This window comes from Nelumbo nucifera, chromosome 7 (genome assembly GCF_055504915.1).
Source record: "Nelumbo nucifera cultivar China Antique chromosome 7, China Antique-T2T, whole genome shotgun sequence".
Taxonomy (NCBI): domain Eukaryota; kingdom Viridiplantae; phylum Streptophyta; class Magnoliopsida; order Proteales; family Nelumbonaceae; genus Nelumbo; species Nelumbo nucifera.
In genome coordinates, this window is record NC_142655.1 from 11,813,660 (window position 1) to 11,829,814 (window position 16,155).

Genomic DNA, 16,155 nt, shown 5'->3' on the forward strand with positions numbered 1-16,155 from the left:
GACCTTTCTTGCATTAATGGTATCTATAATACCATCAACAAATTATTAATCTATCAATTATCAGAATACTATATTATGAATACAATGAACTAAAAGCGACTTGTATATTGTTTGTCATGAATAAAATGACTTGAAAATAACTTCTGAGACTTGAATCTATAACTTTACTAAGCATACAACAATCAAAAGAAATTTAAAACATACATATCAATTTTGTAAAGATATAAGCATATATATTTAAATATCAGATAGGATCATATTTCATTGTACTGAGGTGGATCCATACTTGATCAAGTAATAAACAGATCAAATTTGGATTGCTTATGTTGGATCTGATCTGAATTTGAATTTGGACAAACAGATACCATTTGCAGACCTAGTCCTGAGATGCTAAATTTGTATCAAATCCATGGTCATGTAAGGAATTTATCAATGACTTGAATATCCCCTGAAATGCATTGGGCAGGCTTGGGTTCAGCATTTGTTAAAATTTGAAAGGGCCTGGCCATACTGTAGTATAAATTCTTTTAGTCAGGTACCTGACTTGCAACCCTATATATCCATCCTTTAAAAGATACATTGATTACATATTTATTCTGGATAAACTGATTATTTTCTTTGAAAAGAAGAGTGTTGTGCATTCTCTCATAATACTGTCAACTTGGTTTCTTTTTCTTTTCTTTTTTTTTTTTCCTTTTTCTTCCCGGGGGGAAGGGGTGTTATATGGTGATGGACCAGTTAAATAGTTCTCCTCAATGATTCATCATTCATGTCATAAAATTCGAACTTTCCTTCTTGGTATTGAGCAATTAGTAGCTGTTGTAAGATGCCTTTTATTATGTTTTCAGGTGCAGGGGATCTTTTTGTTTTTTTTCTGTTCTCAGGGACTTCTCTGTAGTATTTATGTTTTATTTATATAAAAGAGGTCAGAGGGGTCCTCCCTCTGCACGAACTAAATTGAAAAAAAAAAACCTCACATTCTGCTGTCTTCTTCTCTTCTCTTCTCTTCTATTTTGTTTCTTCCTTCTCACATGGGTTATCCTTGACAGATTTTACATGGTACCAGAGCATAATCTGTCCTAGGAAACCCATTTTTCCCTTCTAATTTTCTACAGCAATCTGGTTTCTTAAAGGGTGCCGCACTGTAATCTTGGACTGACTGGATCTCATCTCTTCAGCTTTTTGAGCTTTGGTTTTTCTTATTTTCATCTCTTATTCAGATGTTGGTGTATTTCCTGGAAGTGTATTTTGTGATTGGTTTTGTGACCTAAAGGTGTGCTGTTAACAGTTTGTTCAGCCATGTCAACTAATAGTTCAGTCACATCTAATCCTCTTGGAGGGCAAAGTAGTGCTAATAGCAGTACGGAGAGTGTTAGTTTCCCAGTCTCCATCATCCTTATTGATGTGGATTAAATTACTTGGAGTGGTCTAAAAGTATAAAACTGTCTGTTGGAGCCAAGGGAAAGTTGGGGTATCTCACTGGGAAGACCAAGAGACCTACTATAGAAGGAGGTGACTGTGATAAGTGGAAACAAGAGAACTATTTAATCATGTCCAATGTTTAAAAACATGAGGCGTTGCACTACCTAGAGGCGTGAGGCGTAGTTTAAAACGTAAGAAGCCTAAGCCTCCTTGAGAGGAGGGAGAGGAGGAGGAGGAAGGGGAAGAGGAAGACGGATCTCATTTTTCTTTATTTTTAATAAAAATATTTTATATTAAAAATAATGAAGATGAATAGCACTAGTTGAAAGGGGGGTCCGGGGTAAAGCCCCTGGTCCACTTTCTTTCCCCTTATCTATTCTTCCCTTCCCTTTCCTTTTCCTTTTCCTTTTTTTTTCTTTTTCTCTTTTTTTCTGGTCTTTCTTTCTTACTCTTTCCCTTCCTTTCCCTTCCCTTCCCTTCCTTTTTTTTTTCTTTTTTTTTCCTTTTTTGTCTTTTTTTGTGATGTGTGCATGAGGCATATGCCTCTAGCATGCCTCATGAAAAAAGCGTATAAGGTGTATGCCTTGGGTCTGCGCCTTAGGGCGTTTTGGGGGTGCGCTTCCAGGTGTATGCCTCCCATGCCTTTTAAAACAATGATCATGTCTTGGCTTGTTTCTTCTATTCAGCCTTCACTTAGAAAAAACTTCATGTGGGCTGAAATGGATAAGGAGATTTGGGACCAAGCAATATCAACTTATTTTGAACAAAGGTATTTTGCTAGAAAGCCTAGAATCTATCAATTACAAGTTGAATCATCAACTTATAAGCAAGGAGACATATCACATACAGCCTACTATTCTTCTCTCACATCTATGTGGAAGGAGTTAGACCGCTATAGGATCATTGATTGGAAAAATGATGATGATGCTTCTGTCTATAGAAAATTACTTTCCCAAGAGTATGTTCCTTTTTGGTAGGTCTAGATTCCATTTATTAACCTATTCGAGTTCATATTTTGGGTAGCAAGGAACTCCTGGATCTTGAAGAAGTCTTTGCTTTGGTTCAATCCGAGGAAACTAGGAGGATGGCTATGAATCCTCCTGAGGGAGAGCAAGTTGCATTCCTAACTAATGGTGAAAACAAGAGAGGTGATTTTGATAAGGATATATTATGGTGTACCCACTGTAGAAGGTCTGGACACAATAAGGATTTTTGTTGGGATTTACATGAAAACATAAAAAGTTCCAAGAGAAGTAGAGTAAAAATCTAATGTAGTCAATACTGCCTCAACTATACCAAATCAAGAGACCCATCAATAGTCAAGTAATGGTAGTTCCTCCATTGTTCAATCTACAGGATCTGGTAAGTCTTCTCTTTTCTTATTGATAAAAAAAAGTCTTCTCTTTTCTTATTGATAAAAAAAAGTCTTCTCTTTTCTCTTCTTATCATGTTTTGTCTGGAAAAGATAAAGTTAAGCTTGTTAATGGCTCTTTCTCTTCTATTACTGGACAGGGTGTTATCTCCCTTCCTATTGGTTTAAACTTGTCTAATGTTTACCATGTTCCAAAAATGCCTATTAATCTTCTTTCTATCAATTGTATTACTAAGTCATTAAACTGTTTCGTAACTTTTCTTCATGATTCTTGTGTGCTTCAAGATTTTACATCGGGGAGGATGATTGGTAGAAAGAAGAATAATAGGCATTCTTGGAACATGGTAAACATTAGACAAGTTTAAACCATTAGGAAGGGAGATAACGCCCTGTCCAGAAATAGAAGAGAAAGAGCCATCTATCATCCATTCTCAATAAAATAGAGCAACCCTATATCCATCCTTTAAAAGATACATTGATTACATATTTATTCTGGATAAACTGATTATTTTCTTTGGAAGGGAAAATGTTGTGCATTCTCTCATAATGTTGTGCATTGTTTCTATTGTTTCTGAAGGTGGATATTGATATTTCATTAGTTTCATTGAAGATTATTTGCGCTACACATGGATATATTTGCTTTGTTCTCGTGATGAAGTCCCTGAAGTTATAAAAATGCATCCATTGTATGATATACCCAATTCCATGTTGATACTCATATCATTTAGACAATGAAAAGGAGTATTTTACTAAAGACGTCAATACTTATCTTTTGAATAATGGTATTCTACATCAAGGTTCTTGCCCTAAAACAACACAACAAAATGGTGTTGCTGAAAGGAAGAACAACCATTTATTAGAAGTGGCTCGTGGTTTACTTCTCCAAATGAATGTTCCAAGGCATTTTTGGGTTGATGCTACACATGCCATCACGTTTGTTACAATCCCGGGCCCCACATCAGTTGCTTTTTTACCCTACTACTCACAAGGGGTATAAGTGTTTCGACCTTATGTCTCATAAGGCCTTTATCTCTACGGATGTGACATTCTTTGGCTCTCATCCTTTTTTCCTTGTCTCACCTGAGGGGAAGAGTAATGGTGAGGTGAGACACATTATTTCCTTCTCCACAGCCCCAACCTTTGCCGCCTCCACCCCTATCCCTGATCCCTGGTGGAGGTGGGTTCCCAAATCTCTGAATTCTTTTTTTATTTTTATTTTTTATTAAAAGTTTTCTTGGGAAAAAATATTTACTTAAAAAAGAAAAAAATCATTAATCTAAATTGGTTTAATTTGAGTTGAAATGAATATAAATCTATTTAAGAACATATATACAAATAATATTTTAGAATATTTAATATATGCATATATATTTTCAAAATTAAAATATTACAGTCGGGATTAGGTCAGGGTGGGGACTTCACTCCCCATCCCGATTGTGTACCTGAGTTAATCCTCATCCTCATTCCCATCCCTGCCATAGTAGTATCCATACCCAACCCGATTGTTGGGGAGGCCGGGCAGGGGAAATTGCCATCCCTTAGTAGCTATGCATGTTTAACCATGCTAGTAAAAATGGAAATATGCTCATAAAAGCCTTGGGGTTGTTGGGTGGAGTTAAACTGTCAAGGATCTAAGCTAGCTTGATCTACAGTTGAGATCTTGAGTGATTTAGAGTGTAAAATAAGATAAAGAAGAGAGAAAGAGGAGGATGCAAGAAAAAAATTTCGGGGAGAAAAGTAGTATTGGAGATTGTAACACCCTCTGTTCATTTATATATCTCAATTATTAGAATGTACCAGAAAGATAATTATATCTCTAATTATTATAAAATAGGAAAAGACATAAATACCCTTATTTCATTATTATCTATACTCTCCCTCTAGTGGAGCATAGATATTAGTTATGCTCAATTTGCCCATCAGTTTACTTTTGACTATGCCTTCTATCAGAGAAAAAAAGAACAAAACAAAATCAGCAAGCTGATATTATATTTATATCTTTACATAGAACAAGCAAACCTCCTTGGAATCAACTTCTCTTTGATGAGTGTCTACCTACTTCCATGTGCTTGGGGTGATCATGTTGTATGGGATTATGAACCCTGTTGATGGAAGCCTTGTTGTTGTAATACTTAGAAGGACTATCAATCTGATTACCAACTGCTAGTGGTAGCTTCAACCACGGTAAGTCTGCCACACCATGAGTCATGGTCATGACTCTCAACTACTTCCAGATATGGTATCATGTATGTACTGATTGATGACTCCCACAACCTAAGCAATGCCATCCTAATTAAAAATAGGCATAATAACTTCCTAATTAGCCCTGGAATGTTGCTTTCTCTTCCACCAGTTTCCCTTGATTCAACTGAGTCTGTGATTTGGATGAATTGGTGCATCTATAACTCTACAAGTTGTCCAATTTATTAAGCAAGTCGACAAAATGTTTGCATTGTGAGATACAAATGTCTTTGTTTGACCTTGCCACCTAAAAGCCCGAAATGTACTTGAGATTGCTTTAGTTCTTTGGTGTTAAAGGCAGTGTTAGAATGCATGTATGTGATTACTGATGAGTTGAGTGACTTCTCTGTAATTTTCAGAATGTTCTAAATATACGATCTGTGTTAATAGGAAGTTCTCTCTCTCTCTCTCCATATATATATAAATATATATATATATATATATATATATTCTAAATCTTCTTCATCTAGAATCTCAACAATTGTTACGAAGCATCTGTTCTGATCCATCTTGGACCTGGTTTCAGTTTTTCATTCTTACAGTTTAAAGCTAGAAAATCAGGTGGATATTTTACATTTGTTCTGATCTGGTCAGCTTCTAGAAATCTACTTTCTTTTTATTCCAGCGGTGGTGTAATAAAGATTCGAATTGATATTGTACATGTAAACTGTTTGTGACTGAAACTATTTGAGTGGTTGGCTGTGATCTGATATGGTGAATGACCTGTCCCAGCCACAGCTTTATATTATGTTGAATTATGGGCAAGTTACAATTGTAACTTGTGAGTAGGGCTGCAACTTGGGTTGGGTTAACAATTGGATTAGGGTTACGGATGACCCCTTGGAGAGCCCGACCCAATCCGAACCTGACTACATGCATTATAGTCCCACTGCATATTATTGATCCATTTGCCTTAATTCTTAAGCCCAATGCAAGTTATTGGTGATTATTCCATAATTTTATGTCTCATTATTGATGATTTCATGATTTTAGATTTTTAATAGGAGATCTATCAACGTTGATAATAGACTAGTAATTTGAAACATTACATTTAGGTCTCTTAATCAAATATTAAGAGTAATATAAGAAAATAAAATATTAAGAGAGAAATTTTATGAGATTTTAGGAGGATGGGAGGAGATTGGGTCAGCCCAACCCGAATCAAATGCAACCTGAAGTCATCTTTGGGTTGAGTTAGGTTGGTTAGGGTTAGGGTTTACTAGATGGGGTTGTAGGTCAGGTTGGGTTAGGATTAGGGTCAGTCTAGGGTTGACCAAAACCAGACCTAACCCAGCCGGACTTGCACCCCTACTTGAGAGGTGATGTATGTGTAGTGACTTTATAATTGTGGCTGTTGATTTCTTTGTTCCAAGAAAGTGATCAGAAGTGGGTTGTGAACTTCTGAACATATTTCTTGTGACATATGATGGAAACCAAGGAAGCTATGATTTTACCATCTGATTTTCTCCTTATTCAGATGACATCGATTAAACATAATGAGAGTAGTTATGTTGTTTGGGCAGAATCAGTTGAGGTATTTTGATTGCAAAAGGGAAATCAAAATACGTAACTGATAAGTGCATAAAAACCCTATTCAGGGACCGCACCTAACAGCTTATGCTTTTAAGTTGAATGGGTTCCTTGCTAAGGTATCAGAGCCTATTTGACCAACTAGCATGAGGAAGTTTAACAGGTTTGTGGATGCCTTTGAGCTCAAGGAGATACCTCTAGCCCAGAAGACTTTTACTTGGTCAAATCTCCAATCTAGGCCTATATGCCCTAAGCTGGATAGGTTCCTGTTCTCTTTGGACTGGGAAGAACATTGGGGGAACTTGGCATCTAGAGCTCTACCTAGAGTGACCTCGGATCATTGGCCCATAGTGATATGCAAGGAAGAGAGGAGTGGAGGACCTGCCCCTTTTAGATTTGAAAATATGTGGTTACTCCATCCTGGGTATACCAATAGAGTAAGGGAGTGGTGTAATGAGTGTAACCCAATGGTGGAATGGGAGAGTATGAGATTCCGTAAGAAACTACAATTCTTGAAAGAAAAGATCAAGGAGTGGAATCTCTTGGAGTTTGGGAGGTTAAAAGAAAGAAAGAGAGCTCTGGTGGACCAACTTGAAAGCCTTGACTCTAAAGAAGAAAGGGGAGAATTTGGAGAGGAAGACAATGAACTTAGAAGAGGTTTGAGAAGATAGTTAGAGGATTGCCTACATAAGGAGGAAATAAGCTGGAGGCAAAAATCTCAGTGTAAATGGTTGCAAGAGGGAGATAGAAATACCAGGTACTTTCATTCTTTGGCAAATGGAAGGAGAAGGAGAAAATTCAATTCCAAATTGGTTGTGGATGGAGTTGAGTTAACTCAACAAGAGGAGATAGTCGGGGCATGTGTAGAACATTTTAAATCCATTCTAAGAAGGCCTGTAAGTGGAGGGGTGTGGGTAGAAGGATTGGATTGGCCAGATGTAGGGGGGGATAACAGGAGAAGATTGGAAAGAATGTTTGGCTTGGAAGGGATTAAGGAGGTTGTGTTTTCTATGGATAGAACAAAAGCTCCAGGGCCAGATGGGTTCACAATGGCTTTTTATCAGGACTACTGGGATATTTTGAAAGATGACTTTCTATTGGTTTTTGAGGAGTTTCATAGGAGAGGAATTGTTAATCCGGGTGTGAACACTTTTATAGCTATGATTCCCAAAAAGAAAGAAGCTTCACACCCAAGGGACTTTAGACCAATCCGTTTGGTAAATAGCCTGTACAAGATTATTGCAAAGGTTTTGAGATTGAAGGAGGTACTGTTGGACATCATTGAACAAAATCAAGGTGCCTTTGTGAGTGGAAGATAGATTACTGATCAAATCCTCATTGCTAATGAGAGTGGAGAATTTCAAAAAGGATAAAAAGAAGGGAGTGGTTTGTAAGTTGGATCTAGAGAAGGCTTATGACTTGGTGGATTGGGAATTTTTGAGGAAAGTTATGACCAAATTTGGGTTTGGGGCTAGATGGTGCAAATGGATCATGGGTTGTGTTCGGAATTGTCATTACTCAGTGCTAGTGAATGGGACAGTGGTAGGTTTCTTTTCAGCCATTAGGGGTATAAGACAGGGAGACCCCCTATCTCCTTTCTTGTTCTTACTAGTTGCTGATGTTCTGGGGAAACTGATTCACAGAGCAGACTCTAGGGGCCTCATTAGAGGTTGGAGGGTTGGAAAGGAGGACATCCCACTCACTCACTTACAGTTTACTGATGATACGATCTTGTTTTGTGAAGGAGGTAATGTGAGTTTCATCAGGAACTTGAAACTGGTGATTCAACTCATTGAGCAAATGTCAAATCTGAAGGTGAACTTTGGGAAAAGTTGTGTAGTGGGTGTGAATATGGAGGAGGGAGAGATTAGGGAGAGTGCAGAAGTGCTCCGGTGTGAAGTTTAAAGATGGCCATTAAGTTATCTAGGGTTTCCCTTAGGTGATAATCCTAAGAGAGAGAGAGCTTCTGGAACCCAGTGGTGGAAAGATTTGAAAAAAGACTTGTCTCTTGGAAAAAAAATTACCTCTCTCTTGGTGGAAGGACTACACTGATTAAGGCCACGTTAGCAAACTTACCCATTTATTTCCAATCAGTGTTCAAAATTCTAGTGAAGGTTTCTAGTAAGTTAGAGAGGTTGATGAGAGATTTCCTTTGGGAGCCGGGAGAGGAGAAGAGGGACCATATAGTTAGCTGGAAGGTGGTGACAAGGAGTAAGATCTATGGTGGTTTGGGGCTTGGGAACATCAAGAAAAGGAATATGGCCCTTTTGGGGAAGTGGTTATGGAGGTTTCCTTTGGAGCAGAGAAGCTATGGGCTAGAATAGTGGCAAGCATACATGGGATGGAGCAAAATGGATGGGATGCTGGAATCAGAACTAGGACCACAAGCACCTCACCTTGGAAAGCCATTCATGATTTGCTACCAGTTTTCTCCCCTCTTGTCAGGTATGATTTGAATTCAGGTAATTCCATAAAATTCTGGGAACAAACTTAGGTGGGGAATGTTCATCTTAAGGACCAGTTTCCCTCTTTGTATGCTCTCTTAGATTTTAAAAATGAGCCAGTTTCTTCTTTCATCACCCCTTCCTCTTCCAGTTTTGGGTTCGAGTGGAACCTCGGTTTGAGGAGGGCTGTGAGGGACTCAGACCTCGACAGTATTTTGAACCTCCTTGAACTTCTTGATAATGTTTTCTTAGACCCCTCTAAGGTGGACTCTAGACTTTGGACCCCTACCCCCACGGGCTCTTTTTCTTGTGCTTCCTTCTTCAAAGTCTTATGCCAGTCCACCAGTCCTGCAACCTCCCCTTTCCCGGTTAATGAGGTTTGGTGTAGACCAGTTCCTCCTAGGGTTGGTAGTTTTTGTTGGGAAGCCTATCTGGAAAGATTCAACACTGGTGATTTGTTCCAAAAGAAGAGACCCAATACTTGCTTGTCACCTCATTGGTGTGTTCTTTGCAAAGCGGATGGGGAGACTGGTTTTCACTTATTGGTGTCTTGCCAATTTGCAAAGTCAATTTGGGAATGGGTTTTTTCTCTCTTTGGGCGTAGGTGGAACCCTCCATCAAACATGTAGAGTCTCTTCTCCCCTTCTTTTTTCAGGTGGCGCATGAAAAGGGGAAGGACTATGTGGAGAGGACTGAGGGGTGTAGTATGTTGGTCATTATGGGAAGAAAGAAATTCCGGGATCTTCTTAGAAGTTGAGAGAGGGGTTGAAGAATTGAGGGCTGTGATCCATATAAGGAATGTACAGTGGCTGAAATCTTTAGAGCTATTCACAGACTACACAGTGGATGACATGTTAGATGACATGTTGAGGAAGTGGGGTGAGATTGCAAACTGCGCACAAACCAAATCAGTAATGAGGTTGTCTTGGACCCCCCCCCCCACCTGCTGGTTTCTTAAAATTAAACTTTGATGGGAGTAGTAGGGGGAATCCTGGACAATCAGGGATCGGGGGTGTTTTTAGGGATGAGAATGGGGATCATTTCTGCCCTGTTCTCAGGCCCAATTGGAGTGGGTGACTCCCTTAGAGCTGAGATCTTGGCAGTTATGGAAGGAGTCCAAAAACCTAAGGAGATGAATATCAGAGAACTCATAATTGAAGGGGACTCGGAGGTGGTGATAGGGTGGCTGAATAAAGACAACAGTGATTTATGGAACTATAGCAATGAGAGGAGGAAATTCAAGTGGCTGGTGCAGGAGATGGAAGTCAAGATGAGTTGGGTTAAAAGATAGTTCTGTAGCTGATGGATTAACTAAACAAGGGGTAGAAAGGGAATCAATGTTTTGGGCCAAGTTGTAATTTAACTGTTCATTCTTTTCCTTTTCTTCTCTTTTCTTGAGGGCTTAAGTTATATTAGGAAGATAAGAGTGTTTGTCTTCCTTGTTGTAATTATTCTTTTGTTGTGTATATATATATATATATATATGGGTGAACCTGTGTTTGTCCATGCTTCGAGATAAATGGCCTTTCACATGAGGGGGCATGTCAGAGAATAAAAACCTATTTAGGGACCTTACCTAACAGCTTAAGCTTTTTGTTGAACAGTTCCCTGCTAAGGTATCAAAGCCTGTTTCTCCAAGTGGTCTAGTGTTAAATTCTTGTCACCTCCATTATAATTAATTAAGTTTCAGCACAAGGTATGGTGGCCCTGTGCTTGTCCATGCTTCAATCCCGATGGGATTTCATATGAGGCGGCTTGTTAGAGAATAAAAACTTATTTAGGGACAGCTTAAGCTTTTAGGTTTAATGGTTCCTTGTTGGGCTTTTGTGCAAGGGGATGTGTTAGAGAATAAAAACCTATTCAGGAACGGAACTGCCTATCTGGGGAGACTTCTTCGAGGGAGACTCTACCTCCTTACAGAAGAGAAAAGAACATAAGAAGAAGAAGATACTTGCTAAGGATCTGATATTTATATTATTCTCTCCAGGCTTATTTACATGTAGTTATCGGCTCAAATAACAGCTCAGTTCATTCTGACATTAGTTGTAACTATTTGCTGATGTGATCTTCTAGAATAAGTCTGCTTGTATGGATGTAACGAATGCTTGGAGGTAGGTTTGGCTGGACCACTGGCTGTAGCTGGGGTTGGCATGGGCTGGTTCAAGCCCTGATCTTCAGGTCCATATCCCACCTAACAGCTTTGCTTTTAGGTTGAACCGTTTCTTTGAGAATAAGAAACCATAATCTGGCACCTGTAATTATTCTAAATTGCTCCAAAATGATTCAAAATTAAGACTTAGTTATAGAATTAATTGGAGCCTGGGATTAGCAGCAGTCTCATTTTTATCAATACGACTAGAGAAATTTGAAAACAAGTGAAGAAAAGGTAATCTTGGTCCAATAATGTAACTTGAATTTATCAACGTTTGAATTCTTTTTTTAGCATTCAACAGGGTGGGAAAAGTCTCCATGATTATTATTCTGAATTTATGGTTTTATGTAAAGAGTTGAGTATACAGAAACCTGTTTCATTTTATGTGGATGCGATGCTGAAGTAAAGAGATGTCCGGAAGGGTGGATTACTGCATCTCTTCTTGACTGCAATGAGAGTTGTCTATTTTAAACAGTTAGCAATGCCATTTTACTGAATTGTGTTAATCTAGATACTTTGTTGCATTCCTCATCAAGAAACGATTTATAGCATATAGTAATCCTTTATAAGGATGATGGAGAATCTCTACATTGTTCTCACCCTTTCTTCATTTCCAGAAAATGTGGAGGCTTTTCTTAGGGCATTTTGGGGCTGGATGGAGGAAATATGTTCAATTAAATTGAGATAGAAGTTCTAATCATTTACTACTGAAAAATAATAGTTATTGTCAATGCTTAGTGCCCTTTGTGCATAGTTGAAAGCAATTGGTGCTTATTTCCCCTTGGAATCTTTTAGGCCACTACAAATAATGTACAGTATATAGTTCATTCCTATTATTAATACAACCTCCGCCCGATTTGCTTCTCTGTGAGTGTGATGGTACTTGATCTCCTGCTAGAAGCTTTTATATGGTGATTTTATGTCAGTATATTGGCCCCTGCTCTGTGAGTGTGGTGGTACTTGATTTCCTGCTAGAAGCTTCTAGTTGGTATCACATTGAGTATTTTACGTCAGTATATTGGCCCCTGTTCTGTATACTTAAAATCAGTATTTTTCTTAATTTTAGCGACAATTGTTACCAAATCATATTAGATTTTATAAAGAACTCATAAATAGTACAAAATCAAATTATTGTAAAAATATGCATTTAACTTTTGGCTACTCTGGGTGGTGTGCTAGTTGTCATTGCATGTTGACTTGCTTATCTAATGGTGATTATAGTAATAGTAGAGCTTCTTAGAATTTGTTGAATGAACTTTTCATGTGTTCCAGTAATGTATTTCTTCTGTTCAGAATGCGGTGGAAAATGATGATCGTGATGAAAAAGTTGGTACATTGGAAGTCAACTCTGAGCATGCAATCCTTGCATACCGCCCACCTTGTATGCAGCCTGCGGATATCACTTCTTCAGAATCAAGCACCACACAGCCTTTGGTTTCGTCGACATGATTTTACCACTTTACATTCCTTTCTTGAATTTTACTTCATCCTCACATGATTGTATTAAGAATTCTTTTTAAAGTTGTGTTTCTCTATATTGGAATAATGATGTCAAGTTCTGCTATTGTGCCTTACTGGCTTATAATATGGATTACCATAAAAGAAAAAAGAAAGAAAGAAAGAACTAGCTTTACTTCCATTCTTTTGGGAATTTAGTAGCTGGGGTTTTTCCACGTACTCCGTCAATAGGTAATTTTGTCCTCAAAATAGAAGCACAGTTCCTAAGCTGACTGCTGACACCCCCCTCCCTCCTTTGTGGTGTTTGTCATTAGCTGACTGAAGCACATGCATACTTCTTTTCGTCTGATGAAGCAGGTTGGTTAGGTCTTTTTTATATGTTGAATTCGCTGAAAACTAGATCGGACCAGCCCAATATTAGGCATTTGTAGACTTTGCTCAGGGAAGAGATTGAACTGCCAATGAAATTCATAAAGGATAAACCAGCTACATTCTGTATGTATGGATGTTTACTGGATCTTCCCAACAGTAAGCTTGTCCACTCTGAATCACTCTTCCCATGGTTCAGGCCCTTAAATTGAATATCCACATCATCTTTAGTCTCCCATGAGGGCGAGGTGCCGAACTGTGTACAAAGGGCAACCAAACAGTTTGCACTTTGCACCTTGGCTCTGTGTATGGTGCAACTTGGGCAGGCCCAATCTAAGCCCGGACTAACCCAGCCTCAATTGTAAATGCGCTGGGTTTGGATATTTGGTACTCAGGCTGGGCCTAGGTCTAAAGTTTATTTGGTATTTTTTTACTTTTTGCACTAAGTAGCACTTAGGTAAAATCGAATCCAGTGTAAGCCCAATCCTACCTTACCCGAACCTGAGCCTGATCCGGCTATATATATAGTGTTTTTGGTGATAGCAATTACACTAAAGCTATGAATGCCCTAACCCCATGTTTTCAGTCTTGCAGTAGTTTACATTGTTGGAAATCATGGATGTTGTGAGAAATTGAAGAAACTATCTTGGCTTCAAAGGATCAATTTGAAAGATACAAAGAAAGCAAGACGATCAAGTCTACTCCAAGTCAGTTTAATTATGGTGTCTTAGGCTTATCATATAATCGGCATCAGTGAAATAGAACTTGTTTGCATTTGGATGAGAATGGACCTTGGGTGGTTTAGTGGTTTCACTATTCCTACTTGAACCAAAAATATTAGAATGGTTTGAACTCTTTCTTGGTTTAGATTAAATCCACCGTAAGGAACATCTTCAGACTAGTTATGGGGGACATGCCCAGCATCCCAGTCGTGGAGCTCATGAAACTTGAAAATTTGACATATACAAGAGATGACACAAAGTGGTATTGAGGCATCCTTCACATCCTAGCTGGAATGGTCAAACCAAGGGTTTAACTTCCAACATTTAAATTAGTATTTAATGCTCTTGGTTTGTGGTTCTTTCTAGTTTTGTGAAAGAGACAAAGGCAAATCCTTTATGTAAGAAGATTCATCATTTGTGAAAGTGTGAAAAGCACAAAAGTAAGATTGTTTGTTTCAAAAAAAAAAGGCAACTCGTGAGTCTAAGAGACATTAGAACCCTCTTCTTTTGAACAAAGGGAGAAAGTGAAGAATTTTAGAAGATAAGAGTAAATTCGAAATTGGCATCTCATGAAGGCATCTTTCTGAACTAAAATAGATTCCTTGCTAAGGTGATCCCCATAATGTAAGCAATGAAATTCTATCTTCGCATAGAGCTAAATAGTTTGAGCTGTATTGGCATATTCTATCTAAAAGAGATATCCCATGTATTTGTGAATTTGCATCAACAGTCAACAAAGTTTTAAGGGAGAACCAAAACAAGATGTGTTTTTGCTGGTAGCATAAAGTCATAGGTTTGAAGGCAAAGGTGTGGTGTCAAGTCTTTTGTGAACTTCATTTGATTTAATGTACATGGTATTGTTGGCATTGTGAAGTCCAATTAAGTAATGGATTGAAACTCTCAAAGGGGTTGTGTTCAAGATAGGATGCAGGTTTGGAAAGGGCCGAACCTATATAAATATTGGTCTTCATCTCTTTTCTCAACTCCAACAAGCAACGTTCAATTCATTTCAGGTTTGATGAACATATCTAAATGTTTCGATAGTTGATAAATCCATACCTTTTTGAATGTTTTAGTTAATTTCTATCATAGGTTGATTATTTATTATTATGTAACTTACATAACCCTTTTGGTAGTTTATGAATTATGTTACTCTTGAATACCCTTCTTTCAAATCATGTCCCCTTAGAGAACGGCTATATAACTTAAACATGGCCCAACCCACCCCAACCTGCACCCCTAGCCCCATGGTCACTAAATGCTGAATTTTTTCAGCTATTGGAGCTAGGGATTAAACATGGAGATATAATTACCATATGCATGTGTGTATTTAATAGAGAGAGAGAGAGAGTGAGGAGCCTGGATTCACATGTCTGTTATTTATTTTTAAATTAATTTATTATTGAAAAGGAAAAATTCTTTTTATTAACTTTTTAAATATTTACATAGGACACTTTTAGATCTCCTAAAATGATTTATTCCTAACTTTCTTTCACACATTTCCTTACTGATTAGCTTTCTCTCTTTCCACAATCCACGTAGTTAATTACCATTAAAATCTCTCCCCCTAAAATGCTTCTCTCTCTCTCTCCAATGAAAAAATGAAAATAATCATTTTATAAAGTCGAAAAAAAGATATTCTCTAACTAAATTCTCCTTTACTCTTTCTCATATGTGCACAATTTCACTCTTCTTATTAACGAATGCTATGTTGACAACTTTTCAATGTCACTATATTGACGTTGAATTTGGTGCAAGTTAGATCAATGTTCATTCATTCTTCCTTTTTTTAATTGAAAATTGGAGGAGCCTTAAACCGCCCCCCCTGAACCGGCGGTTTTGAAAAAATATAAAAAAGGACCGATACTGCCCAATATGCCCCTATCGGCGTATCAGGCGTATCGATATTTAGAACCTTGGTTGAAACCTCCCCTGGAGTTTTTCACCATTGCTAAACCATCCCTTAAGTTTGGTAATTGTAATCACCTCCTCTAAACTTTCTGACATAGTTGTAAGTAGATTTCCTTTATTAAAATCCTTTAACAAGAAACACAGAAATGTCCAAAATGTCTATGCAATGATTATTGAAACTGGTTTCTACAGTAAAAACAATACAAACTTTATGAACAACAAAAAAAAAAAAAAGAAAGAGTTTAAGATTGCAGTTTACCTTTGAGCAATTGATATTAAAGGCAAATTTGAAAAATAAATCAGTTTGGAAAAAAGGATCGGAAAGGCTTGAGGTAGCAGTTGATATGAAAACAAGATTTGGAAAATAAGTATTTTGGTCAAAGTAACTATATAGGTATTTTAGACGTTTTCATGCCTCTTAGACGATTCTGACAGAGGGGGACTAATTGTAACTATGTCAAAAAGTTTATGGGAGATGATTGCAATTATCAACAACTTCAAGGGAGACTTTTACAATTTACTAATTTGATAACT

At 37.7% G+C, this 16,155-nt stretch overlaps 1 protein-coding gene across 4 annotated transcripts in view; it reads left to right on the top strand.

The window, feature by feature from the left end:
- LOC104608838 (Early-responsive to dehydration stress protein (ERD4)) overlaps positions 1-12,800 on the top strand; it is a 66,438-nt gene extending 53,638 nt beyond the window's left edge. For all 4 annotated transcript variants that reach the window (XM_088891408.1, XM_088891405.1, XM_088891407.1 and 1 more), the window contains one exon: positions 12,455-12,800. In XM_088891408.1, the coding sequence (XP_088747534.1) occupies positions 12,455-12,610 (156 nt within the window). In that variant the 3' untranslated portion in view covers positions 12,611-12,800. The remainder of the gene's footprint in view (positions 1-12,454) is intronic.
- The last annotated feature ends 3,355 nt before the right edge of the window (positions 12,801-16,155 follow it).